This window comes from Onychostruthus taczanowskii, unplaced genomic scaffold (assembly GCF_017590055.1).
Source record: "Onychostruthus taczanowskii isolate IOZ18803 unplaced genomic scaffold, ASM1759005v1 scaffold19, whole genome shotgun sequence".
NCBI classification, from domain to species: domain Eukaryota; kingdom Metazoa; phylum Chordata; class Aves; order Passeriformes; family Passeridae; genus Onychostruthus; species Onychostruthus taczanowskii.
In genome coordinates, this window is record NW_024499128.1 from 2,651,200 (window position 1) to 2,676,874 (window position 25,675).

Below are 25,675 nucleotides of genomic sequence, written 5' to 3' on the forward strand. Positions count from 1 at the left end.
ACTGATCCTTTGCTGATCCACCAAGAAACAGATTTCACTTCACATGAGGAAGAAATAAGGAAAGAACACTCCAGATTATTGGTGAGAGTCAGTTTATTTGCCAGTTTCAAATGAAGCTAGAACTAGAAGAGGGGTGTAAGGATTTATCTTGCTTCTGACAATTCAAAAAATGTATTATATGTTATAGATGATATGTTTGGTTCTTTCTCGGGTTTAAATTCCTCATTTCTACCAAGGTTTTGGAAAAGGAGAAATCATACCAGTACCATGGAATAAGACCACAGTCCTTCATGGAGACAGGTGCTGGTTTTCCCACTCCAATGAAGAATGGCAATTTCTGTAAGACACTCCTGAAATATTGTCCCAGCCTTTAACTTAACAGCTGAGCTGCCAGTGTCTCTTTTGCCCAGTTTCACTCCCATCCTGGAGGACCCTCCTGAGGCCAGGACAGCCCACACACCTTCCCAGTTCCCTCAATTGCACTGATATGTGAGCAGTACCCATCGTATGGATGTACCAGACCAGCTTTAATTTCCAGAGACTCCCAGCCAACCTGAAATTAGCTGAAAGAAACACTGAGTTTGAACTGAGGATGCTCTGGCAGCTCCTGCATTTCATTTCAAGAGATTTTTCATGTTGCATAACCACCAAAGAGGCCAAGAGAATCAAACAGCCAGGGTCAGCCCCAGTAATTTGGCCTCCTATGGCACATTCCAAGGACAGTTCAGGCTTGGAATGCTGTGACATTACTGAATCCCACATGGAACAGACACTCCTCACACCACACACAAGCTGCAAGACCTTTAATCCAGTGGCTGTGCCTTACCACTGTGACTCTCTACACTGGGTGCACTTACAGCAGGCTTTGCACAGGAAAAGGACAGGGATGTCTAGTTTGGTAAACTACTTAAACCTCATGGAACAATAAACACAAAGAACATGGAAAGTCATTGGAAATGCTGCTGTGTCACACAAATTCTCCAAATATTTGAGCAAATTTCTGTCTGTCTACAATCTGGCCATACTTAATTGTAAAATACAAAGTATCTGTACTGTTATACCGCTTGAACTGGTGGAGTAGCTCATCCTTGCTATCTCCAACTTCATCCAAAGTCACCACTGTCTCTATGGGACAGTAAATATCATTACGTCTTCCCCAAAATGTCAAGTGGGCCACTCTGACAGTTTGTCCAGTTTCACTTAAGTAGATGAATCCAATAATCCTTCTGAAAAAGTAGCTCATACCATACAACATTGCCCCAGCAAAGACAGCGATGCCAGTTGTGTAGAGGAGGATATTCTGGGACACCTGGCCCTGCAGGTAGAGGTAGCAGATGGGAGGCAGCATGACCATGGAGGTGGCAGTCTGCAGCAGCTTCAGCCTCGACAGGACCCTGCAGTACTTTATCCCTGGGAACCTGTAGACCAGTTTGAACTCTTCTGTCCTCCCATCCACAGCCTTCTGCTGGACCACTGCAGCAGGGGCCAAGTGGGACAGACACACAGACGGCTCTCGTGGTCTCCTGAGATAACTCCTGACACCATGAACTCGCTGGGTTTGTGACTGCAAACACTCCCACGAACCAAAAATCCAGGGCAGGCGAGCAGCTTCCCTTCTCCACGACCTCGTCCAGAGCTCCTTCTGTAGCGATCTCCCGAAAGCTGCTGCTGTGCAGACTGCAGTCCTAGCAGTGCAGAGCCGAGCCTGTAAGGTAACATTGCCACGGGTCATCTTTGAGTCTCTAAAACCCAACCAGCGAGCTCAGAGTTGGTCCCTCGGGCCCCTACAAACAATAAAGCACAAGTAAAGTGACACTAAAGTCACTGTAACCCTAAACCAGTGCTCTGGTAGGAAACTGGTGTTCGTGCTCGCATCCCTCCCTGCAGACAGAGGGAAAACCTTGCTAGCAGGGCTGGTATCAGTGACTCAGTGACCGACCCCTGCCCACCCCGCCTCTCGCTGGCTGCGCGATACCCCAGCAAAGCTGCTGAAACCGCCGACTCGCTAAACAACTTCAACAGCAGTTTTAGGGAAACAGAAAAGTGGACTAAGCACGGTAAAGGGGAGGAGAGCACGATCAGGCCGAAGGAGGGAGCAGACCATGGGACGTGCAGAACTGCGGAGCGAAGGCGGGAGGGAAGCTCCGCGCTGCCCCCGCCATGCTGCAACACGCGCGGCCATGTGGCTGTGCAAGGACCCGACACCGAGCGGCCCGCGACGGGATGGCGACAGCGATGGAGACAGGGATGGAGACAAGGAAAGGCAAGGAGACGGGGAAAGGACAGAAGGAGGACAAGGGGGAACAGCCCACGCCGGCAGCCCCGGCCCTCACCGCCGCCATGCCGCAGCCATGGCGCCGCCGCCCGCAGCGCTCTGCCTGTTCGACGTGGATGGCACCCTCACGGCGCCGCGCCAGGCGAGTGCGGGACGGGCTGCGAGCCCGGGGGAGCGGGGCGGATGGCGCAGCGCGTCCCGCCCGCGGGGCCCGCCGCATGCCCTGTGCCGTGGGCTCCGTGGGCACGCTTAACTCATTTAACGCTGCTTAAAGCCCCGCGCGGCGCTGCGCCGTTGGGCTGCTGCTTGCGGAATGGAGGCGCTGGCCTCTGGCAAATCTGACGGCTCTGTTTTGGACCCCAGAAAATCTCGGCGGAGATGGCGGCGTTCCTGCAGCGGCTGCGGCAGAAGCTGAAGGTGGGGGTGGTGGGCGGCTCGGACTTGGCCAAGATCCGTGAGCAGCTGGGCGAGGACGGTAAGGGCCGCGCTGGTGCAGCCGGGCCGGGCAGCGTGAGGGGCACGTGGAGCTTGGACCCCGCTCGTCCCCCTCTTCCCTTTCCATTAATCTTCCCTGCTTTTAATTATCTTCCGGGTGGTGTTGTGGTGTACCCAGGCTGTGGGGAGCTAGTGCCCGGCATTCGGGAATCGCAGCCTGTTTGCACTGTGCAGGTCTCTGGATATCAAATTTAGAGGTTGTTACTGATGGTGAAAGCCTGCCTTGGTGGCAGAGCCTCGGGAGGGCTTTTTCACACTGCTGGGTACAGGCAGCCGTGTGTGTGCCATACCCTGTGTGTGTGCCTTACCGTGTGTGTGTGTGTGTGCCATACCGTGTGTGTGTGTGTGTGCGCCATACCGTGTGTATGTGTGTGTGCCATACCGTGTGTGTGTGCGACACCGCGTGTGTGTGTGTGCCATACCGTGTGCGTGTGTATGTGCGCCATACCGTGTGTATGTGTGTGTGCCATACCGTGTGTGTGTGCGACACCGCGTGTGTGTGTGTGCCATACCGTGTGCGTGTGTATGTGCGCCATACCGTGTGTATGTGTGTGTGCCATACCGTGTGTGTGTGCGACACCGCGTGTGTGTGTGTGCCATACCGTGTGCGTGTGTATGTGCGCCATACCGTGTGTATGTGTGTGTGCCATACCGTGTGTGTGTGCGACACCGCGTGTGTGTGTGTGCCATACCGTGTGCGTGTGTATGTGCGCCATACCGTGTGTATGTGTGTGTGCCATACCGTGTGTGTGTGCGACACCGCGTGTGTGTGTGTGCCATACCGTGTGCGTGTGTATGTGCGCCATACCGTGTGTATGTGTGTGTGCCATACCGTGTGTGTGTGCGACACCGCGTGTGTGTGTGTGCCATACCGTGTGCGTGTGTATGTGCGCCATACCGTGTGTATGTGTGTGTGCCATACCGTGTGTGTGTGCGACACCGCGTGTGTGTGTGTGCCATACCGTGTGCGTGTGTATGTGCGCCATACCGTGTGTATGTGTGTGTGCCATACCGTGTGTGTGTGCGACACCGCGTGTGTGTGTGTGCCATACCGTGTGCGTGTGTATGTGCGCCATACCGTGTGTATGTGTGTGTGCCATACCGTGTGTGTGTGTGCCATACCCTGTGTGTGTGTGCCATACCTGTGGGCTGCTCAGCTGTCCTGCACATCCCTGAGGACCTGGTTGTGTTCACTGTGGGGCTCTGTGTCTATGGACTCTTGCCTCAGTCCGTTATTCTTTATGGTCTTCCCTTAACTGATGCCAGTGATAGGCTCCTGTAGTGCCCAGACAGCTCAGTTGGTTTGCGGTCCAAGTGCTCTCCAGTAAACCACATCATCTTGTGTGGTGCTGAGACTCACAGCTCCCAGGCATCTGCTGAAGATCAGTGACACTGAGGAAACAAACCTAAAAGGGCAGTATTGGACTTGCTCTCAAGCCAGGCCATGTGCCAGTTGTTTGGTCATTCCTTTACATTTAATGCAAAGACCTGTGTCCCTACTAGCATTAATCTTGTGCTTCATGCTGTGCTGCGCTGTATCCCTCTAAGTAAAACCACAGGTAAGTCAAATGACTTCACGTGATTTCAGGTGTGTGTTAATCACAGTGAGAAGTGGGACTAGCATTAATCTTGTGCTTCATGCTGTGCTGCTGAAACTTTTATGCTTTAGGAGCTAATGTTTGCTGTATTTTAAGCTAATTAACATTTAAGACAATTCTGCCTTAAGCATTGTGGGGAAATGATGACTTACTGTCTTTTTGCTTTTTTTGCAGTGATTGAAAAATATGACTATGTGTTCTCAGAAAATGGCCTGGTAGCATACAAAGATGGGAAATTCCTGAGCAAGCAGGTAAGTGTGAAGTTTCCAATAGTGAGAAAAAGACATTTTCTAAACAAGACTTTGATTTATTTGTACAGTGTAGTCCTCTGTAATCACCCTTTCAAAGACCAAAGTTGCTGCTGCTTTCATGTGTTAGTCCTGTTAATGGATCATTCATCTGGCATGTAATGTTTAACATAAATAATGGAGAGCAAACACTTAGAGATCCTGGCTGAATTTGCTGCCTTGACCAGTGGTTCCAGTTTACTGCAGGAGCAAGCTCCATTTCTTCATGCTTGGCTGTAGCAGACATTAAATGCAGCTTTTTGTTTAGGGCTGCTCCTGTGGCACAGTTTCCTTCTGAAGCAGGTACAACTAGGAATCATATTAAAGAACAATTTGGTGTTACAAAATGAACAAAAAGAAAAATGAGAGCCTTTAGTTAGTACCACATGAGCATCAGCTGATGTTACTGATTGAAGGCATGTTTGTTTCTCTGTGGTATTAACCATGCCTGATTACCCAATGTGTGTGTTCTCCATGTGACTTGCTTTTAGAATCTCAGATTCTGGACCCTTGGTTGAATGGTGTTTGTTTTGTTAGAGCATTCAGGGCCACCTGGGCGAGGACATCCTTCAAGATGTCATCAACTACTGCCTGAGTTACATTGCAAAGATTAAACTGCCAAAGAAGAGGTATGTGCACACAGACATCTCAGGGTGGTCCTGTTCTCCGTGGGGGATATAAAGTTCAGCTCAGGGTGTCAGCAAAAAAATGAGTAATTTCTGCTTGGGGAACAGCACTGTGTGTGTGAACAGAGCTCTGTCCATGCACACAAAGACAGGTTCCCAGCTGGAGCACAGGGCTTGAAATACTGATTCAGCACTTTCATGTCAGAAGGAAGGAGATTCACTTTTGAAGTAGGAGTGTTCCCTTGCCATGTTTGGAATTCAGCAGCACAGTGCTTTCCAGAGGTGAGAAGTGCAGCCAGAGCAGCTCTGTGTGATGTGTGAGGTGCAGCTGTGCAGAGACTGAAATGTGCTGTGTGAGGCAGGGCAGGACACTGCCCCCATTGCTGGGAATTCTGCAGCTTCACCCCAGACTGACAGGCTGGCCTGTCAGGCTCTCAGCTTGATGGGATGCTCCAGGCACACTTGTTAAACCAAATGGTACTTTCAAAAGCCAGTAAGGATGATGATGAGGTTGCCAGATTCAAAGTCCAAAAAACTTACTGGTGCCAGAGGTACCTGCATGTAGTGAGGCAACTGATTCCCACTGCCTTTAGAGTTAAATGGAAATTTACTGTGATATTTAGTGTTTTGAGCAGTTTTCTCATCTATTTTCTGTCTTGTTGATCAATTCCCTTGCAGAGGCACTTTCATTGAGTTCAGAAATGGGATGTTAAATGTGTCCCCCATTGGAAGAAGCTGCAGCCAGGAAGAACGACTTGAGTTCTATGAACTTGATAAAGTGAGTTACAACTCTTGAAAAATACCCAGCTCTCCTGGAGGAGGCAGTTTTAAAAACTTCTATAATTTGTGCAAATTTTTTTTCATTTTAATCCTTTTCATTCCTTTTTAACTAATTTCCTTATTCAGACCTCAGGAAGTAAATAGTGTTTTGGGTTTTTTTTTTGTTGGAATAGCAAGGATTACTTGCAGAAGGGTGGATTTGGCTCATGTTTTTAATCCAATATCCAGAGTACTGAACATCCTGCTTCTATACATGGAGTGTCTAAAAAACCCTCTCCTAGGTAAAACCATTCTTTCTCAGTGTCCTCTGTAGTGTAACCAGCCTGGGTCCATTCAAATCAATAAAACCATTCTTTTTTAGAGGTGTTTTTAGGTTATCTTTTCATTGGTAAATCAGCACAGTTACAGCATGTAACTGTTGATGGGTTTTGGTTTTTTTTTTTCCTTAACAGAAGGAGCATATAAGAGAGAAATTTGTAGCTGATCTACAAAGAGAATTTGCAGGCAAAGGCCTCACGTTTTCAATAGGTAAGACTTTTGCCATTTAAAACATCAATTAATTTAAATTTCATTTAAGTCATACTCTCTTATGGCTGTGACATCCCATCTCATTTGTGTGACAGGTTTCTCTGGGGATGCTTGCAGGCAAGACTGAGCCTCTTTTTCCTCTCAGGCTTTTATTGGGACATTTTAATTGAAATCCATCAACAAAGAGAACTTCATTTCTTGTCATCGGTTCATTGTTTTTTAATGTCAGTTGTGTGACAGATTCTGCTCATTTTGGAGCATATTAGATGCTTCAGATTAGTCAGAGTTGTTTCTGTGAATCAGTTTTGATCAGAGCTACTCCCTCAGTGCTGTTCCAGTTGTCCTTGGTTCTTCAGCTATACCTGCATTGTGTGGGAGGAAGGAAAGAATCCAAAAGCAAGTGCAAGCTTAAGGAAAAAAAAATTATCATAAGGGAGAATTAATTTTTGATGCATTTTTATTTTACCTTCTCTCCTAATGCATTACCACACTCCTGCCTTTTATTATTTTTCAGAATTGCAAAGTATGGTTGGCATTAGTGCTGAAGCACTAAGGCAGAAGTGATCTGCAGTGCAGCTCTCCTCTCTCCTTTATGTTGTAAATACCTTTTGTAAGGTATTTATATTTATGTTGTAAATACACCTGCTTCATGGGAATCATGCTCTTAGTATTGGTGAAGGCCAAGGGTTCAGCACTGGAACAGCTGCTGAAAGGGCTGATTTCTCCCCTTTCCTACTCTGAAAGCCTTGGAAAGTATTTTGCCTACGATTTTATGGCTGTAAATATATCAGTGGCTGTGTTCATGTGTCCTTCCTTTCTAAAAGTAAAGAGGTCAAATGTAATTCTTTTAAAAGGTTCATTTGGATAGCAGTGAGTATTTGGGAACATGCTCAGACATGGATGAGCATGAATGGATAAATAATCTCTGAATCATGTTTCTAATAACTGATATCCTATAAAACACTTTCTGTACTTGCAGGACTTAACTCCAGTATCTCACAATATTTCTGTGTCTTCTGCAAAGCTCCCTCTACCTAAAATCTTACCCAGTTTAGGTTTTTCTTTCACTTCCTCTCCCTTCAGAAATACATTGTTGAAATGAAACAAGTCTTGGTTCCTCTCTCTCCTAGGAGGGCAGATAAGCATCGATGTGTTCCCAGATGGCTGGGATAAAAGGTACTGCTTAGGAATTGTTGCCAAGGATGGATACAAGACTATTTATTTCTTTGGAGACAAGACCATGCCAGTGAGTACATTAGTTTGATATACTAATTTGAGAGCTGCTGTAATTAAACCTCAAGGAGTGCAGGTTCTAACCTTGTAACCTTAATGCTGACAAGAGCTGAAGTCAGGGCATAAACGTGTCCATGTTTACCTGGCTGCAGATGGGAGGTTTTCCTTGTTTCCTGAATTGAACACAGGGTTCTTGCCTTAACAGAGGATGTTTTAAAATTGAACTTGTGTAATTCTGTTAAACATCTAGGTGACATGGCTGTGTGAAACTGATTGTCCTGCTTGGTCAGTGTAGATTGATTTTTGTTGGCTGGTGTTTATTAAACATATTTATTTCCTGTTTTACTTATCACTGTGCCTCTGCTCACCGCTCTGTCTGTCACCACCCTGGGGAACTGAACAGAGTCCCTTGTTCCTTATCATGGGGCAGAGCTCTGCAGGGCAATTCAGAGGCTTTTAAAAATCCTCAACAGAGACCTGACAAGAGCCAGTGAGGGCACTGCCAAGCACAAGGACTTGCTTGAAATTAAAGCTGTCTGAATATGGCCAAAAGACAGTGTCAGGCTAAGTTTTATAAGGAAAGGCTTGGTTTGATAAGAAGTCACGGTTATAAAACTCTTAAATTCCACAGGACTTTATAAATTTTAAAAGATAAAGTTTTATAAGAAAAAGACAAGCTTGAAATTAAAGGTTTTTTCCCCTGACATGAGCTGCAAAAGTAATCACCTGTCCCTCTGGCACAGAGCTCACAGACAGTTCATTTTAAATCCTCTAAGTGGCAGTGCAGCATTTCCAGAGAGTTGAAGTATGGAGAGCTGATGCTGACCCCGTGGAAGCAGTGTGGCAAACAGAAATTAGGGAATGAAGCTATGGATTTTGGGCACCTGTGCTCATACAGGGGCAGTGCTGTTGTTCACTGAGCCTGATCACTGCAGGCCCTTGGAAAAAGTCCATTCTTTCCCTGTATCCTTTTATTTGTCCCTTTTTGTGACTGTGTTTTATGTTAAATAAAATTAAATCCTCTTCTGCTTCCAGGGAGGGAATGACTATGAAATTTTCACAGACTCCAGAACAGAAGGCTACAGTGTCACATCCCCACAGGATACAAGAAGAATCTGTGAAGAGCTATTTTTTAAATAAAAGACTTCCAGAATTCACACTTCCAGGACGGTTAGAACAGCAAAATAACTTGAAACATCATCTTCATTCTGTATTGGCTTTTTGTAATTGGTCATGAATAGCAGGTGCTTTGCAGGTCAGTCATTACTAAAGGGAAATGTTTTCATTGAAGACCCCTTGCTGAGTGGGGGAACACAGCAGAGCTCATTTAGCAGAGCTCATTTAGCACCATCCTTTCAGTTTCCAGTCACATAAATTGTTTTCTTTTTGCTTGGTTCTGGGGTTTGGGTTGGGTTAAATTTTGGGTTGGTTTTTAAGATACCTGTATTAATTGCAATTTAGGGAGTGAAGGGGAGGCATAATCTGCCTCTAGTTGATTCATGGTCTCAAAATTGGCCTGCAAGGCTTAATCCCTAGTTTTTTATGTTGAGGCAGCTTTTTAAAAGATGCAGGGTTTTTTTTTTTAAATACTTACCTTGTGCTATATGAATTAACATGAATTGTAAGACAGTTTCTTGTCTAAAACTGAAAGATGAGTAAAAGGGAAAGGTTTTATTTCTTCCTGGGATTGGGAAGATGGCACTGAACCAGAAGTCCCTGACTACCATCCCTGGGAATGCTGGACCAGCTGGTGCCAGAGTTCCCTCCTCTGGATGGATGTGGTGCCAAAGCACAAGTCAGGTCATGGTACCTACACTCAGTGCAGACCAAATCTAAAAAATCATTCGATTTTTTAAATCTAAAAATTAATTAAAATAACTTCAGCGCATAAGCAAAATATATTTCTGTCACTTTCTGATCATTTTCTGAGATTCCCGGTTAAGGCATTTAGGGTAGGTGAGATTTTTTCATACTACAAAATGACCTAAATTTTGTTTCTATTAAAATTCAAGTCAATGCCTGACACTGTCTAACTGTTAGTATTACTTTTCTCATCTGGCATTAGGAAAGTAATCTTGAGTATAAACGGTTTGATTTAGTAAAGGAGAATAAAATCTGATTTTATCATGAAAAAATACTGGTTTGATTTGTCATTATGGAAAATAAAATACTTGAAGCAGACCTGTTACATGCTGCCTGTCTGTACAAAGAAATTAGTAATGTGAATTTTTCCAGTTGCAGGTTCATGGGATACTTGCACAGTTTTAAAAATGCAGAAAATAGAATGTTTGTGTACCACCTGAAATCCCCAAAAGGGCTTACAAAAACAGAGGGGGAGTGCAGTGCACCTCATGCACCAAAACTGTTTTACCACTTCTTCCCCAGCTAATTCCTGTTTTAGTGGGAGCTGACCTGGGACCAGGACCATCCCTTGTGTAGGAATGCTCTTTAAGGACAGACTATTTAAGAGCTGCTGCATTTGTTGTTTTCAGCCCCAAACACAACATTTCTGGCTGCTGTGTCCTGGGAGCCTCCTCTGACGTGTGCTGGCCTTGTTATTTCCTAATTGTTTCTGTGAAAACATTTCCTTAAATAAAACAAGTCACCACACAGGAGTGCATGTGCAGGCACCTGCCTTGTCCCCTTCTTTAAAGCTGATCCTCTTCAGCATCAGCCACCCAGGGAGCAGACTGGAAACACACTAAAGCACTGAAATAGTTGCATTTATTGTAAAGAAAGCAGGGGTTGATATTCCAACAAGCTGCACAGTGATAAACCCACCACTACCAAGGCTTATGAGTCATAAAAAACAAAACCAAACCAAACCCAAACCCCCAGTACACCATGGTGTAACACAGGCACAGCTAAGGGAAAACAAGCCAGCACAGCAGTTCCTGACCCCACATCACACCTGGGCAGATCAGCTGCTGTGAAAGGCTCAGGACAGCCAGCACCTCTTGGTGAAGCTCCAAATACACAACTGAAGCTACACTGTTTTATACAACTAACAAGAGTTGTGCCTTTTTTTTTTCTCTTTTTTATTTGCAAAGTCAATATAAATCCACTGTTAGGAAAATAACAGATAAAAATGCTTAATTTGAAAAAAAAATGTGGAAGGCAAATAGGAACAAAACCAATTTAGTAGCACAACTACATGAAGAGTCTGGGGAAGGTTGGCCCTGTCACATCCTACCAAGCGAGTTTGCCAGGGAAACGGACACAGAATTTACTCCACCAGGACAGCTGAGCCTGCAGAGGAACTCGCACAGCGTTTAACACACAGGCACAGGGGCAGCACACACCTGCTGTGCAGCAGTGCAGCTGTCCTGCCTGCCCCTGGCACACCACGGCAGTCAGCTGGATGCAGTCCTGAAGGCAAATCTTCAGCCTGGTCAAAATCCAGACACACTCAGAGGCTATGAAGTATCCACTACTCTATGGTTTTCTACCACTTACCTAGAAGCAAATTTAAATTTGGGATGGATTTTTTTTTTTTTTAAATACTGGCCTATAAAATCTGTTGCTAATCAACCATCAAGGCACCTAAGTAAATTCACAAACAACCCCAGCTTTACCAGTACAAGTTTCCACACCATGCAGCCACACCATTTGCAGTGGTGCAGCTGATGGGCATTGGAGCATAACCACCTGTTGGAAATTTTCCACCCTGTGGCAGCTGCTCTGTTTGTGAACTTCCTTCCATGAGGAAAACAAATGAGCAATGAACACCTCTGTCAGTCAGGCCAAGGCATTCAGGCACTGTTATCAGCAATAAAGGTACTGCAGCCCTGGGAGAGCAGCCCAGGGAGCACAGGGCTCACCCAGGGCTCAGGGTTGTGCTGGACCATCTGCACCAGAAGAGCTCTCCTTGAAACCTCTCCCCCTTCCCCTGGGCATTTCCTGGAATCAGTTCACAAGACAAAAGAAAACCCAAACCTCCCCTCCTCCACCGAGCACACAAACTAGGTCTCTTTAAATACATTTCTTGTAAACACATTACGCTAGATATTTTTTCATTAGCATTTGAATTGCCTTTTTTTTTTTTTTTTTTAAATCAGGCCAGCTGTAAAAAATGGTAATTTGGGCCTGCTTCTGCTTTATTGACAATGCAGTATTTCCTCACACACAGTATTCTTCAGCCAGGTCCTGCAGCCAGTGGTTGAGCAGAGCCCAGCCACGCTCCAGGGGACACCTCAGGAGCTGATGACATGCCCTGACCACGTCTCGTGCTTGGTGCCAGGGGCCAGGTGAGTGATCACCACCTCCACTGCCTGCAGCTTCTCGTTCTTGGGAGGGATGGTGCACATCTTGTAGGTGACCTCGTCGCCCGCCACGGGAACGTACTCGCCCTCAATGCTGTGGAGGGAAGCTCCAGTTAGTCATGAATCACAGAAACACTCGTTCTCTTTTGCAGCCGACTGAATTTTTTATTATAATTGTTATCTTAGATGCTCAAAGTACTTCAGGGATTTTATAGAGCCTGTCATCTGTCAAAGTCTGAGGCTGATTTTGGTTGTTTTGCAGTGAAATCCTATGAAAATACTATAAACGCCACCATTGCCCTAAAAAACCAACCAACCACAAGAAGTACAAAATAAAACCCAATAAAACTCACAAAAATCCCCACTCTAATCTGCCTTAAAGAATACTCAGGTGAGCCCAGGTTTGGACTGAGAACTGTGCACCAACACTTCGCTTGCAACAGCACTAGAGGGCAGGGCTGCCACTGGCTGCCACTTTCTTCGGGGATATGGTTTTTAAACTAAAGAAAATTGATCTCTTTTTGCTTGTTTTTTTTTTTCCTCCCACTTAAGCTTTTGAAGATTGGGGTTTTTTTTCATTTTTTCTTAAAAAGAATTGTACCATGTAATGGCAAAATTTTCCCTTTAGATTATTCCACCATAACACACTTTGTGGTATAACATAAAAGAGGAGCCCAAGTGAGATATGGTATCAGATATTTCAAAATTACCTGCTGTGAGAAAATAGACCTCTGTTCTCCTGATGTGTTAGCCTGCAGAAACACCCACCCAGCACTCAGGGAGATTTCCAGGAGGCTCCTAGCTGGCCTCACCTCCCCCAGAGTGGTGCCAGGGGATGCTGAATGACCTGCACTGTGCATTTGCTACTGCACGTGAGCCCGTGTTTGGAATCACTGGGAGATGCCAAAAGGGCTTCACCTTCTGTTCAGAACAAGGTGCTGATGACACAGAGAGCTGCAAACAGCCCTCCTCACCTGCACCCTGTGTTTGAGATCAGAGCTTTGTAATGGAAGTCCCAGCATGTGCCACTGAACACTGGCAGAGATTCCTCCCTCCTGCATTGCCACGAGGCTCTGACAGAACAGAAGATGCCACTTCACCTTTCTTTAAATGTACCTGCACATACAAGCTCAGCTTCCCTGCCCTGACAGCCCAGTCTCTACACTTCTCAGTGAAGGTTTTCAGCATTTCTCAGCAGTATCTGTATTTGGGAACAGAGCAACACTAATAACAAATTCTACTGGATGCCTAATTGGTGTGACTTGCTTGGGAACTCCTGTTACACTGGAGTCCAGATTTGGGTCCAGGAAAAAAAAAAAGTGGTCTAGGTCAGAAGTTTGTAGTGCAACACTGAATTTGGTATTTGCCTTCTCTGAGAGCACACTGGGAGCATGCTCACCCCACCCAGGAATTTGACCCCATGTTTTGTTAACAGCAGGGATCTCAGATTTTAGCAGTGCCCTTTATATCCACTCTCATTTTGTGACCCATTGATCTTAGGGCTTTTCTATTGCAGGAAAGGCTGGCAGGACTGATGGGAGGTAAACACACTGGCCCCTACTGCCAGTTCTAACCTCACATCAGAGTTTGCTTCTCCTCTGAGCTCTGCAAAACTTCTCCAGCTTCATCCCCAGCACTGCCTCTCCCCAGCCCCTGCCCTCTGAGGGCTCCTGGGTGAGCCCTGCACTGCAGGGGCTGCTCAGGGAGCTGTGCCAGCCTGTGCTGAAGCAGCAGCAGCCCAAGCCAGACAGGACAGGGTAACCAGGCATGTACAAGGGAAGATAAAAATGACCCCTAAATCAAGATTTCTCCCATGGGAAATTCAAAAGAAAAGTCATTGTTTGCTAGCTGATTGTATCAACATGATATTGAAAATGCTCCTGTATCTAAATATTAATCTAAAACCTGCTAGGAGGAGCTAAAGACATTCCCAAGGCTGGGGTTTGAAATGTTTGAGGGATTAAAGTCCTTCGAACTTTATTTCCCTGGAAATACCTCGACTCCAGAGCTGCCCCTGACTGTGGCAGACTCAGGAGGGCATGTCTGAAGCTGAACCCTTCAGAGCAGTGCCTGGGAAAATGGGACTAAATTGAAGGCAGAAGAAATATTTACAGAAAAATCAAGATAAAGCCTCCTTCATCAGACCTGACAGCCCTCTCCAGCCCATGCAGGCTGATCCAGCTGACCTTTATTTACCTCCAAAGTCTCCAGGCCACCCTGTCAGCCCAGCCCAGGATCACACTGGGCAGGCTCCCACGTCTGACCTTTGCTGTGGCTGTCCTCTCCAGTCACTGCCTCCGTTTATGCCCCACTTCCCCCTGTTCCAACAGGTTTAAAGTCCTTTCAGGTGTGAAGGGATTGCACACCCAGCCCTTACTGTCCTTCCAGGAGCAGAAACTAATTTACCTTTCTAGTGCCAAAGGAATTTGCCAGCAAAACCCAGAAGTTTACCCTGACTTTGAAACAGCAGTTTTGCAGCAAGGATGTACTGGAACATGATGAGGGGACATAAAACCCCAAGAAGAGACACAGGAAAGGGTTGAAAGAGCCAAACCAAAAGTGAAAATAAAAGTGGTGTATAAAAAAAAAAAAATGACATCACCTTTCCTACTTAAACCTCTTGAATCTCAAGGAACCTTGATCCTTTGTTGCAAAAAAAAAAAAAAAAAAAAAAAAAAAAAAAAAAAAAAAAAAAAAAAAAAAAGAAAGAAGAGAAAAATCTTGCTATAAAGCTAAAACCACTAAAACTAAAGCAGCATCTCCCCTTGGTGCTCCAGCCACCCACTGCCCACTGCAGAGCCCCAGGCCCTGCAGGGAGCAGGAACTCCTCAACCCTGCACAGCGTCCCAACCAAACGGATGCCCTGCCCAGGAAGGGATCTCAGGTTTGGCTGAATTTTTTTTTTTTTTAAACAAACAGGAACCTTACATGTTTTTTAAAAGCTCCTGTAAAACAGGATAAGCCACGGTTAGTAAAATAAACGTTTGAAATCTACAGAAGTAGGTAAATATGGTTAATGCAAAAGGAAAGTGGATTCACAGTTTCCTGAAGCACCAATATAAAAAAGCTTTAAGCTCCTGAAAAATGGAGGTAAATTAGGTATCTCTTGAATATTCAAAATCAAGTGAGGAAGAAGTACAGCTTGAGCACTAGAAAGGGTGGGTGTTTTGTTAGGATATGTTTTATTTAAATGGAAATATGAATATGTACCTGGAAGGTTCTGGTAAGATGTGTGTTGCAGGTACACTGGTAACAAAGTGATTCTGCTTTTCCAAGAAATAAGCCCAAGTGAATCAGTACACACACAGAACATGGCTAATACACCCCACGCTGCAGCCAGGGAGAGCAGAAGCCAAGGCCCAGACTGCAGGACACACTGAAAGCCACCATGTCCCTCAGGCCTTGGGAGGTGACTCTGGGGCACTGCCTATGCCAGGCCCTGGTCTGCCAAGGAAAAAGAAAAAAAAAACCCAAAATATTTACTGGCCCACATTTCTTATGCTGAATCATGAGGTTAAATACTCATGTTCCTTCTGCTGAAGGGATCAGATTATGCCCAGAGTCTGCAGAGCCCCAAGCATCACCCAGACCAGGCAGGTGCACTTTTCTCTGCTAGAGAGCATTTCTTGCAGGGCTGAGCATTATGCTGACAGCATCAGATCCTTTCTTGGTTTCACTGCTTATCCAAGCTGACAATACAGGTGACTGGAGCTGGTGATAAAACCTCATTCAACCCCAGGACAGCTTCATCTGATTCCTACTTTGCTGTCCTTCCTCACTTGTTGAGGTGACCCTACCCCACCAAGGCCAGGCCTGTCCTTTGCACAGCTGTGTGTAAAGGTTGTGGCCAAACAAACATCTCCAATTTCATTTTCTGCTTTTGGCCTTTAAACTTTCCTCCCACAGATCAGACATTCTTTTGTGTCCTGCAGGTTTGTGATCCCTAGTTATTTTTGGTGCCTAACAAACGTGAGATCATCAGCTCATTGCCCCCGGTGCACACGGAAAGCAAGAGGACAAAGGTCTGCAGCCTGAGCAGAGCTGAGAGTGAACAGTGTCCCCTGGGCAGTGTTTGCCACCAAAAGCTGCTTCTGGGACAGCCACAGACCTACTCCGGCCCTGCTATCACCACTTGTGAGGCTTGGAAGGAGAAACAAACACATCCAGGTTCTGCAGTGCTTGTGGTGGCACGCAGAAAGGACAAGATGGTGTGAGATGATGGCAGTGCAGGCAGAGCCCCACACAGAGCTGGGGGAAGATCCTCCAGCAGGAAGCAAGCCTCAAGCACTGGGCAGGAAACAAACTGGAAAAGATCAGAGAGAGTAAACAGAGCTCTTGGAACAGACTCAGCCTGCAACAGACATCCTGTAAATAATATAAGTTACCTGGAAAATTTGGTAAAGGAAGTTAAACATGGACTTTTTTGATGTTACATATTGATTAAATAATTTTAGATCTGTGGTTTTTTACTTTCACCCTCCATACATATTAAATGTTGATCTAGAGGAATGTGGAGGTTTCCACTGCTGTTTGAGGTATTGGAGTGCACCTTCAATTCAAAATAATGAATATCTACATACCCAGGAATCTTAAGACACTTCAACAACTTCAAATTCAAGCTAAAAATAGGAAATGCTTCCCTGATGTTAGAGTCAGAGAGAGACACAATAGAGTGAGTTTTAGATTATCCAGCACCTCCCATTTCCCAGCTCAGTGCCAGTCTGGTATGGTGGAGCGTTTTATCCTGCACTATTTTTAGGGAACTGGGAGGTCATTAGGAAATTACCTAAATAAGGAATGTTCTAGTTCTTCCTTCTCACAGCTGCTATTCATATTCCAGGACTCTAGTTAAACCTCTTGGGACAAAGCTAAAGTCACGTGGAACCATTTTGGAACAAGAGTTTTCAGTGAATTCCGAGCTTTGCTGGTCACCAAGCCTGCCATGGAGAAGGTGCCATGGATGACACCACGGAGCACTTCCATGGGCTCTGTTACCTCCTGGGCTTCTTGAAGTTCATTTAACACCTGTCTCAAGAAACCTGAGGTGTCTTTAACAGCAAGATGCAACAGAATAATGAACCATTGTGAGTTACTAATCCCAAGTGCCCTCCCGTGCATTCCCTGTGCAAGCCAAGGGCCCCAGCAGCCACCACACAGCCAGCAGTGACCTTAGGGAGCTGGCTGGCAGGAGCAGGGCTGCCTGTCCCCACCAGTCACACCAGTGACTGGGACAGACAAGAGTGAAGAGGCTCAGACACTGAAGAATCCCAGCAGTTCATATCCAAGGTCACTGCTCCAGGATCCCCTGTGCTGTTGCAGAGAAATTTCCCAGGAGCTGCACTTCTCTCCCAGTGCAGTGGATGGAGCATCCTCTTGGTGCTTGAATCCCTATTCAGGGATAGTTATGGCTCCAAAGCTACTTCCAGCAGCTAATTCAAGCCCAGGCAGCACAGACACCCCGTGAGGAAGGAACAGGAGAGCTTTCCAGGAATGCCTCTGTGGCAAAGACAAAGACACCTGCTCCTGCAGACAGCCAGCCTGGATCCTGTCACAATCCCACCTGCTGTGTGCATCTGGGAACCACAGCAGGGGCAGCCACACCCTGTGCTCACTGAGCACAGAGCCCCCATCCTCCAGCAGCCTGCAGTGCCACCGTGGCTCTCACCTATTACAGTCTGGATCATTGAGGGGAAGATTCTGAGAAGACTTTGCTGCAATAATGACCACAGCAACCTGACTCTCCTGCATGCACCACTGCAAAATGAGTTTTCTGACCCAATTGGGGGTTGGAGAACCCTTAGGAAAAAGATAATCCATATTCTATTCATTCCCAAACCCCTCTCAAGAAAGATCTAGAATTCTGCTGCCTGTCCTTCCTACCCCAGATAATTTACCTGTTTCAGACAGCACCACAGAGAAGCCAGGAGATGTGGCACTAATGCTTTGCACCAAACAGTGATGTGGGAGGAAATGAGAGGAATGGAAGGAGCATGAAAAGATGATCTCTCCATGGACACAAGGAGCTCAGAGCCAGCTCCTCGGTGCAGCAGGGACACAGCTGGGTTCTCCCTGCAGGGAAATGCATCTCCAGCACAGCCAGCAGCTGGAATGCAACAGCAGAAAGGGACCATCCCCACCTGGGAGCCCAGCCAGAGCCCCCGAGTGCTCAGCCTGCTGAGTCACAGACACTGGAGGCAAAACCCGAGATCACACCATGGAGAAGTAAAGCACAGCAAGCACAGGATGTCCCTGGGGCCGCAGGGTGCTGTGTGCCAGTGTCCCTGGGGAAGCACAGCACCAATCCTCCAGAGCCATCACTACCCACGGGTCAGGAATCCAGCCTGAAGGACAGCCTGAAGGCCTCTCTGCAATGCAGCATTTTCCCCTTCAGAGCCAAGTGCTGGCAAACTGCAGAAAACCCACAAGCACTGCATGTTTTTTTCTTTTTCATTAAATATGCTGCTTTTGCAAAATAAAATCTTTTAAAAAACCAAGAGTGTGGTCATTCATCCATCACTGCTCTCTGGTGAGCCACCTCCTTGCCTTGCCCTTGCAGGTACACAGGCTTCAGGCCAAGTCCCAGATAAATGCAAAAGCCTGGAGCACAAACCATCTCCATCATGTGCCCACTCCCAGATGCTCTGGAAGCAGAAGAGTGGGTGCAGTGCTCTAATGCACAACACTTGATCTGCTCCCCCATGCTCCCCAGGCCCCCCATGCCTCAGCAGCCCAGCTGGGAAGGGAAGCTGATGTGAACCTGCCTGCACAGGCAGCACCTGGCAGGGGACATCACCAGCCAGCACTGCAGGGAGTCCTGTCTGCCCTCTGGGAACATGCCACAGCTGCAGGTGCAACAGCAGGAGGGTGAGAGGGAGGCCACCAGAGCCACTGCGTGTGGTGACAACCACAGCAGGGAGTGTGACGTACTCCTAGGAGGGAACAGGAGCCAAGGAGGTGACACAGGAGGATAAAGCTCTCACACTGGTGCTGTAACAACACCATCAGTTTGGTTACAGTGGATCATCTACAGGCTGGTGGAAATGGAAGCACTGAGTACATGTCGCTATTAAAAATGCAATTAAGGGCTTTTTAAAAAATTCACTCCAGGCAAATGAATTTGCCTTTGCTTCCTGCTTTCCAGAGATGGACAGTGGATCATCTACATGCTGGTGGAAATGGAAGCACTGACAGTACATGTCGCTATTAAAAATGCAATTAAGGGCTTTTTAAAAAATTCACTCCAGGCAAATGAATTTGCCTTTGCTTCCTGCTTTCCAGAGATGTTATCTGAATTACTATCTCAGCAACTCCTCTGCCTCCATGCTTGCCAGCTAGGGGTTTATATTCACTACAGCAAGCATGTTTTGTGTTTGTTCTAGAGAGGGGTGAAGCATGAATCTGAGAAAAACAAGACCTTATCACACCAAAGAGCCATGACATTTCCCTAGCACAGCTATTTATACCAAGTTGAGAACTGTCTCCAGCAAGCACAAGGGAGCAGGACTCACTTGTACCCAATCAGTTAAAAAAGAGAAGTGGCTCCACACAAGTGTCATCAAACACCAAAACAAATCATCTCTGCAGCCTTCAGAGCCACTCACTGAAACAAAGCCAGGCAGACAAAAAACACCTTTCAAAGCCAGCACAGGCTGGGGCTGACCCACTGGAGAGCAGCTCTGCAGAGGGACTCAGGTGCTGGTGGGTGACAAGCTGACCACGAGCCAGCAGCAAGTCCTGGGGGCCAGGAGAGCCACTGGGACCCTGGGATGCACTGGGAGGAGCGTGGCCAGCAGGACAGGGAGGTGAGCCTGCAGCCATTCTCCTCAGGAGAATGACAAGGAGCTGCCAGAGAGGGCCCAGCAGAGGCCACAAGATGGTGAAGGGTCTGCAGCATCTCCTGTGAGGAGAGACTGCAGGAGCAGGGCCTGTTCAGTCTGGAGGAGACAGGACTGAGAGGGGATCTCACTGGATTTAATTCTCTCAAAGGCAGTTGCCAAGAGGATGGTGCCAGGCTCTTTCCAGTGGTGCCCAGAAACGGGACAAGGAGCAATGGCCATAAACTAAACACAAGAAGTTCCACCTCATAATGAGGAAGGAATTCTTTATGTCGAAGGCAACTGGATCTGCCCAGGGAGAACTCTCCCTGTTTGGGGACATCCAAACCCACCTGGATGCATTCCTGTGTAGCCTGCTCTAGCTGACCCTGCCTTGGCAGGGGCATTGGACTAGATGTTCTCCACAGGTTCCTTCCAACCCTAACAATTCTGTGACCCCATATTTCTACCCCCATCTCACAAGTCCAACACAATAAAGCAGCTATAGTGCAAGTTCCACTCATAAAACATGTCTGCATGTCCACATTCATGCACAGATACACAAAAAATTTTGCAGACATCAAGTGAAGCTTTTGAATGCCATATACATTTGACTTTATTTTTGGGCTAATGCTCACTTATAGGAAGGAAATGCCAAGCCAAGTGTTGTTATTATCTTACAAAAAATAAAGAAACTTACAGGAAACAGACATCCCATCCTATGGAAGACATTTTCACTAAAGTACAACCTCACAGCTTAGCAAAGAAAATAATTTAATTCCTCAAATTAAAAGTTTATGTCGAAAATCATAGTAATCTACAAGATAGGCAGCTGGTCCCTATGCTTAAAACTTTCACTAATCATCACAGCTTAGTGATGAGCACAGAGGATCAGTCTATCTTAGTGAATCCAAACTGACATAACCATTTCATCCAAGCTCCTGAAATCCCAGCTTTTGGGAAGAGTTCAGGAGAAACAATCTGCTTTCATTTCAGGAGAAGATACCTGTACCACACTGAGACAGTGAACAGACTAACACCTCTCTCACACTCAGATTTAATTGAATAAATAGAGGGAAAAGAATCACTTGATAAACATGAGGAGGATCTCAAAACTCTGTGCAAACCAGAGTCACTGGAGTCCCCTGAGCCACAGGCCTGCTTACAGAATGCTGCCACAAAAAGCAATTCCAGTTAATAAAGAGCAATCTATCAAATTCACTGTGAAATAAACTGAAATGAAAGGCATTACTAATTCGTCCTTCCAGTGTTGCCTTGCATCAGAATTAAGACAGTGACACCATCACCCTCCAGCACTAAAAGCTGCTTCCAGCAACTGAAATATACTCTGAGTAATTAAAGAACACAATGTGCTGAAACCTTCAGTACTTCAATAATAGCACTTTTCACTAACAGGTTGAGGCAGAAACATCAGCTATTTTTGAAATGAAGCTCTGAGACAGTACCTAATGTGAAACATTTAAAACAGTGGCCCATTCCTGGCACAACAGAAAAGCTGCTGTTGACTTCAAGAGAGCAGAATTGACTGGAGAAGCTGTAAAAATACAAAACACTTCAGTCCTACAAAATCTATATGAACTAACCTTGCTTAGATGTTTCTGAAAGTGCAAGGAAAATAGTCTTTAAACACAGTTTGTACCAGAAGAAGGGCATAGTTTGCCTGCTGTGGGATGGGAGGAGAAGTGGAGGTCCATGTTGAAAGCCAAGTCAGTAAACACCAGAAAGGCTCAGAGCCTGTTCGTGGCAGGAGGAGATGGCCCAGGGAGGGAGAGGACCCTCAGCATGGAACTGCCAACCATGGCTGGGCAAAGCCTCTGCCAGAAAGGCACCTCCCAGCAGTACAGGATGGGGTACAGGAGGTGCCCTGCAGCCTGCTCCTGCTGCACTGCAGGGACACCACAGCACACGGAGCCTGATCCTGGTGTGAGAGCTGGACTGAAATGACACAGCTGAGAACACACAGCCAGGCTGGTGCCGTGGCTGTGTCTGAGGGGCCAGAGCCTCTCACCCTGCCCACAGAGCAGCTCTGCCCCTGCCTCCCCAGACAAGGGTGGTGGGGGGCACGGCTGGGCGAGGCTGGAGGAGCAGAGAACCTCCTGTGTCAGCCAAACAAACACACTGAAAACACCTCCAGAAGTGAGGCTGGCTATAAACTTTTACAACCTTTTGGCTCCTTGAGTGGTGCTTTAGGATGGAGGGAGTGGGTGGCAGGAAGGGGAGGGTGGCACAGCACACTGAGGGCATGGTTACCCCAGTGCAGTTTACTGATGGCTCCCAGGCAAAGCAGTCTGAGAGCAGATGGGAGCAATGCACCAACAGCACAGCCCACCAGAGGGGACTCCTGTCACAGGGGCCTCGCACAGAGCACCACACATCACAGCACACAAAGCTATTTTTGTAATGTCACTTGGGACCTCAGCATAGGAGACATATGGGAGTCTTAAACAGGGAAACAGAAAAACCATCTCTGGAGTTTCTACTGAGTGGAGGGGAATTGAGGGCAGGAGCACCTCGTGCACCCAGAATCAAGTCCAAGACAGAAAGATGTGTTGGGTCGTAGGATAAGAACCTGAAAGAGCAGTTCACATTTTGTAGAGACAGAACAGCAATCCCAATCAAAAAGTAATCTCCAAGGTTTTAAAAGGAATAATTTCACATAACTGAAGAAAATTTTACTGAACTAGTTGGAAGAGAAAATGTACAGAGAAAAAAAAAAAGAGGACTGAAAATAGACAGTTCTTTAAAAGGAATTCATTAGAAGGCTGAAAATTCATGTTTCTGTGAGAAGGCTGTTGTAGCTAAACTCCTGCTGATCAGTAACTGTATAGGTCAGGCGAGATATTCACAGTTAAATTTTTTTTAATTGTGGCATAGGAAATGCTATTTTTAAGTTATTCTGGAAATGAGGAGAAATAGTGCATTTGCATTAGACAAAAGAGAAAAGAGATATGAAATGTCACTTCCTTGGGCTGAACACAAGTCACAGCCTATTTGCACCCATATGCCCTATAAAGCTTTGGGTTGTCAACACCCATGGTACAGTAACATTCCAGAAACCTGGAGGAAAGCCACGTGCTCCTTCTCCAAGGACACATGCTGCACACACAACCAGGAAAGACAGCTGGGGCAATGGGAGTGGGTTTGGGAATGCTTTTGTTGACTTACCACTGGATAACCACTCTGAACAACAAATAAGGATTATACAGCCTCAGTACTGTGAATACTCAAGTACTGAACAATGCAATAGGGAAAATAACACTGGTGGTAGATCTAGAAGAGGTTACAGGAGAATAAACATCATTCTTAACACACACACCCTCAGAGACCAACAGCCCCAACTCTGGTCAACATCTCAGCCTAGGAACAAATATTAAAATTGCTCATTAAACCTTGCAGATTAGCCAGGCCATAAACACCAAGGGCAGTGCAGGCATGGGGTGTGCTGGGGAGCCCTGGGCAGGCAGGGCCTGTCCCAGGAGGATGTGCTGCTCTGCAGCCAAACCAGGAGCTGCACATCCAGAAATCAGGAATGCAGCCAGCCTGGGAATGCCAGGCTGGATCTGGGACTGCACCAAACTTTGACACTGCAGAGGATGCTGAGGTCACAGCAGGTAAGCAAAGACTGGGGATAAAGGGCTAATGTAATTATGGGATATACAGAAAGAGAAACAGAGCAGAACTGGAGGAGATTTTATCTCCTTACACTGAAAGTGTGCACAGTGTATAGTCTTGAAATTATACTTAAATTCTTCAGTCTCTTTTCTAAGCGTGCAAAGACTGGCTTAGACTGGAGAAAAATTCTCAGCAAGGGACTTAAAAGGCTTTATCTGCTTATTTTATCAAAAGGTAAATTCAGAGGGGGTGGTTCTCAGTGTGCTCAGGACAAAAAGGGTTCAAGTACTAATGAACCCTTTAACAGAGAAAGCTTTAACTATAAATTGGTCACAACCTAAGCTAGATAAATTCAAGGAAGTAATAAAGTGTGACTCTTCTCAACAGTAAAGGCAATTAACCTTTAGTTTAATAATGGTACAAGCAGTGCAAAGTAAAAGTAATGAATTTTCAGTGTTATAAATCTTTACATTTAAACTAGACACTGCATGGAATATTTGCTTCAGGTAAATGCAAGTTTCTGGGTCTGGGCAAAACTCATAGCTTATTCTAAGAGATTTAAGGATCATCTTCTAGTTTTTAACTCAACAGATTTATAATAATAACAGGAAAAGAACTGCATCATCTATTGCTGCCAGTAAGATCTGCATAACCCCTCTTTGCTGGAGTAAGGATGACAGATTATAAACCAGACTGTGTCTGAAATGTCGAGAGCAGTTGGTAGAGAAGGCACAGCAGAGCTGCAGCCCCCCTTGGGCACAGACAGACACGGAACTCACTCGGAGATGTGCACGAAGATGTCGGGCCCTCCGTCCGCGGGGGTGATGAAGCCGTGGCCCTTGGAGCGGCAGAAGCACTTGCAGACCCCTTTGTAGATGGGCCCCTCCGAGGCTCTCACCGTGCTGCAGGAGGAAGCACAAAGAGCAGCTCAGGGCTGGGCACATCCCACTGGCACCAGGGCACACCGAGCAGCAGGCACAGCAGCCAAGCCCTCCCTCCCTGCCTGGGAGCACCGAGCTCTGCAGCAGCTGCTCGGCGCTCACTGCCACACACTGCACTGCCCGGGGCCCCTGGAAGGGACACTCAGATGAAGAGGATGTTTGCTAGCACCATAATGCATCAATTGCCACCTTGAATTCAACTGCTCCATCACTGGAACATGTTTTACTCCAGACACCACACTAAATGTAAGACTCTTCTACCTTTGATGAGTTTGGGAGTACCAGTGTCCACTTAAGTGTTGTGCTTTCACAGATTTCACAGGAAGTGTGAAGCCCAGCTGCAGTGCATAACAGCAAGACTCCTGCCTGAACTCCTCCTCCACTGCCAAGGGACCTGTATTTTAAAATGAGACACATCTGCAGAGCCTGCAACCTGCAATACTGCCATCAAAAAATGGCTTGTCCAGAAAACTGTGTGGTTAAATCCTTTTCTGCATCAATACACTGATCCAGGGTTTGGGTCCAGGGATCCAAACTCACTCAAACACTTCCATTAATGAAAACCAACTGGCTCAGATTTATCATGGGGTTTACTCTGAGCATTGCTAGGTCAGAACCTTCTTCATGCCAGGAGTATCCAGTGGGTTCCATGTTAGAAGAGGATTTTGGTGCAATTCTTCAAACACAATGACTGTGCAGCCATCTGGTTATGTGCCTCATGGCAACTTGGACATCACTGGCCCAAATGTTTAAATTTTACTGAAGTCTAAATAAAATTGTTTTTTAAAAATGGTAACAGCTTTGTTCCTTAAATCAAACTAACAATAAAGAAATGCAGTTGAAAGTGCTAAAGAAAGAAATCTCCATTAAATCACTTCATTTCCAGCTCTATAAAGCTGTCAACACACCTGACCCCACAAGTGCTTGTTACACAGAAAAGCACTCACTGTCCTAAACAAGCTATTAAAGTTCAATTGCATCTTTCAAAGAGATAAGGCACTGTAGGGGATGAGGCCCCCCCATTCCCAGTGAACCAAAATTAAATAATCCCAGTGAATAATAAGCCACTGCCTGTCACATCCATCTCTTTATACAACTGCTCACCTAGAGCTCTTGTTTAAAGAGGAGACACACACACAAAATTCAGAGCTATTTTGGTTTTCAGGGCAAACAAATACAGCAAGATTCCTACACTAATTAATG

General features: G+C 46.2%; 3 protein-coding genes across 4 annotated transcripts in view; 1 reads left to right on the top strand and 2 right to left on the bottom strand.

Annotated features, from left to right (window-relative positions):
• Nucleotides 1-78: 78 nt before the first annotated feature.
• On the bottom strand, nt 79-2,287 carry TMEM186 (transmembrane protein 186). The gene is made up of 2 exons (XM_041401438.1): nt 2,102-2,287; nt 79-1,705 (listed from the first exon to the last, which is right to left on the bottom strand). The coding sequence occupies exons 1-2, from the start codon at nt 2,180-2,182 to the stop codon at nt 968-970; spliced, it is 819 nt and encodes a 272-aa protein (XP_041257372.1). The 5' UTR covers nt 2,183-2,287; the 3' UTR covers nt 79-967.
• Nucleotides 2,288-2,338: 51 nt separating this feature from the next.
• On the top strand, nt 2,339-10,003 carry PMM2 (phosphomannomutase 2). Its single transcript, XM_041401439.1, has 8 exons — nt 2,339-2,417; nt 2,639-2,750; nt 4,543-4,619; nt 5,193-5,284; nt 5,960-6,059; nt 6,514-6,589; nt 7,720-7,835; nt 8,858-10,003. The coding sequence occupies exons 1-8, from the start codon at nt 2,352-2,354 to the stop codon at nt 8,960-8,962; spliced, it is 744 nt and encodes a 247-aa protein (XP_041257373.1). The 5' UTR covers nt 2,339-2,351; the 3' UTR covers nt 8,963-10,003.
• Nucleotides 10,004-10,529: 526 nt separating this feature from the next.
• Nucleotides 10,530-25,675, bottom strand: part of CARHSP1 (calcium regulated heat stable protein 1) — a 34,720-nt gene continuing 19,574 nt past the window's right edge. For both annotated transcript variants that reach the window (XM_041401440.1, XM_041401441.1), the window contains exons 3-4: nt 24,311-24,433; nt 10,530-12,178 (exon numbers count right to left, since the gene is read on the bottom strand). In XM_041401440.1, the coding sequence (XP_041257374.1) occupies nt 12,016-12,178; nt 24,311-24,433 (286 nt within the window). In that variant the 3' untranslated portion in view covers nt 10,530-12,015. The remainder of the gene's footprint in view (nt 12,179-24,310; nt 24,434-25,675) is intronic.

Excerpts from the sequence above, each read along its gene's own strand:
- TMEM186 (XM_041401438.1), bottom strand. The coding sequence starts at position 2,182 with ATGGCCGCGCGTGTTGCAGCATGGCGGGGGCAGCGCGGAGCTTCCCTC. Across the intron at positions 1,706-2,101 it reads GCAGTTCTGCACGTCCCATG|GCTCGGCTCTGCACTGCTAG; the intron begins GTCTGCTCCCTC and ends GTTACCTTACAG.
- PMM2 (XM_041401439.1), top strand. The coding sequence starts at position 2,352 with ATGGCGCCGCCGCCCGCAGCGCTCTGCCTGTTCGACGTGGATGGCACC. Across the intron at positions 2,751-4,542 it reads TGAGCAGCTGGGCGAGGACG|TGATTGAAAAATATGACTAT; the intron begins GTAAGGGCCGCG and ends CTTTTTTTGCAG. Across the intron at positions 5,285-5,959 it reads ATTAAACTGCCAAAGAAGAG|AGGCACTTTCATTGAGTTCA; the intron begins GTATGTGCACAC and ends ATTCCCTTGCAG.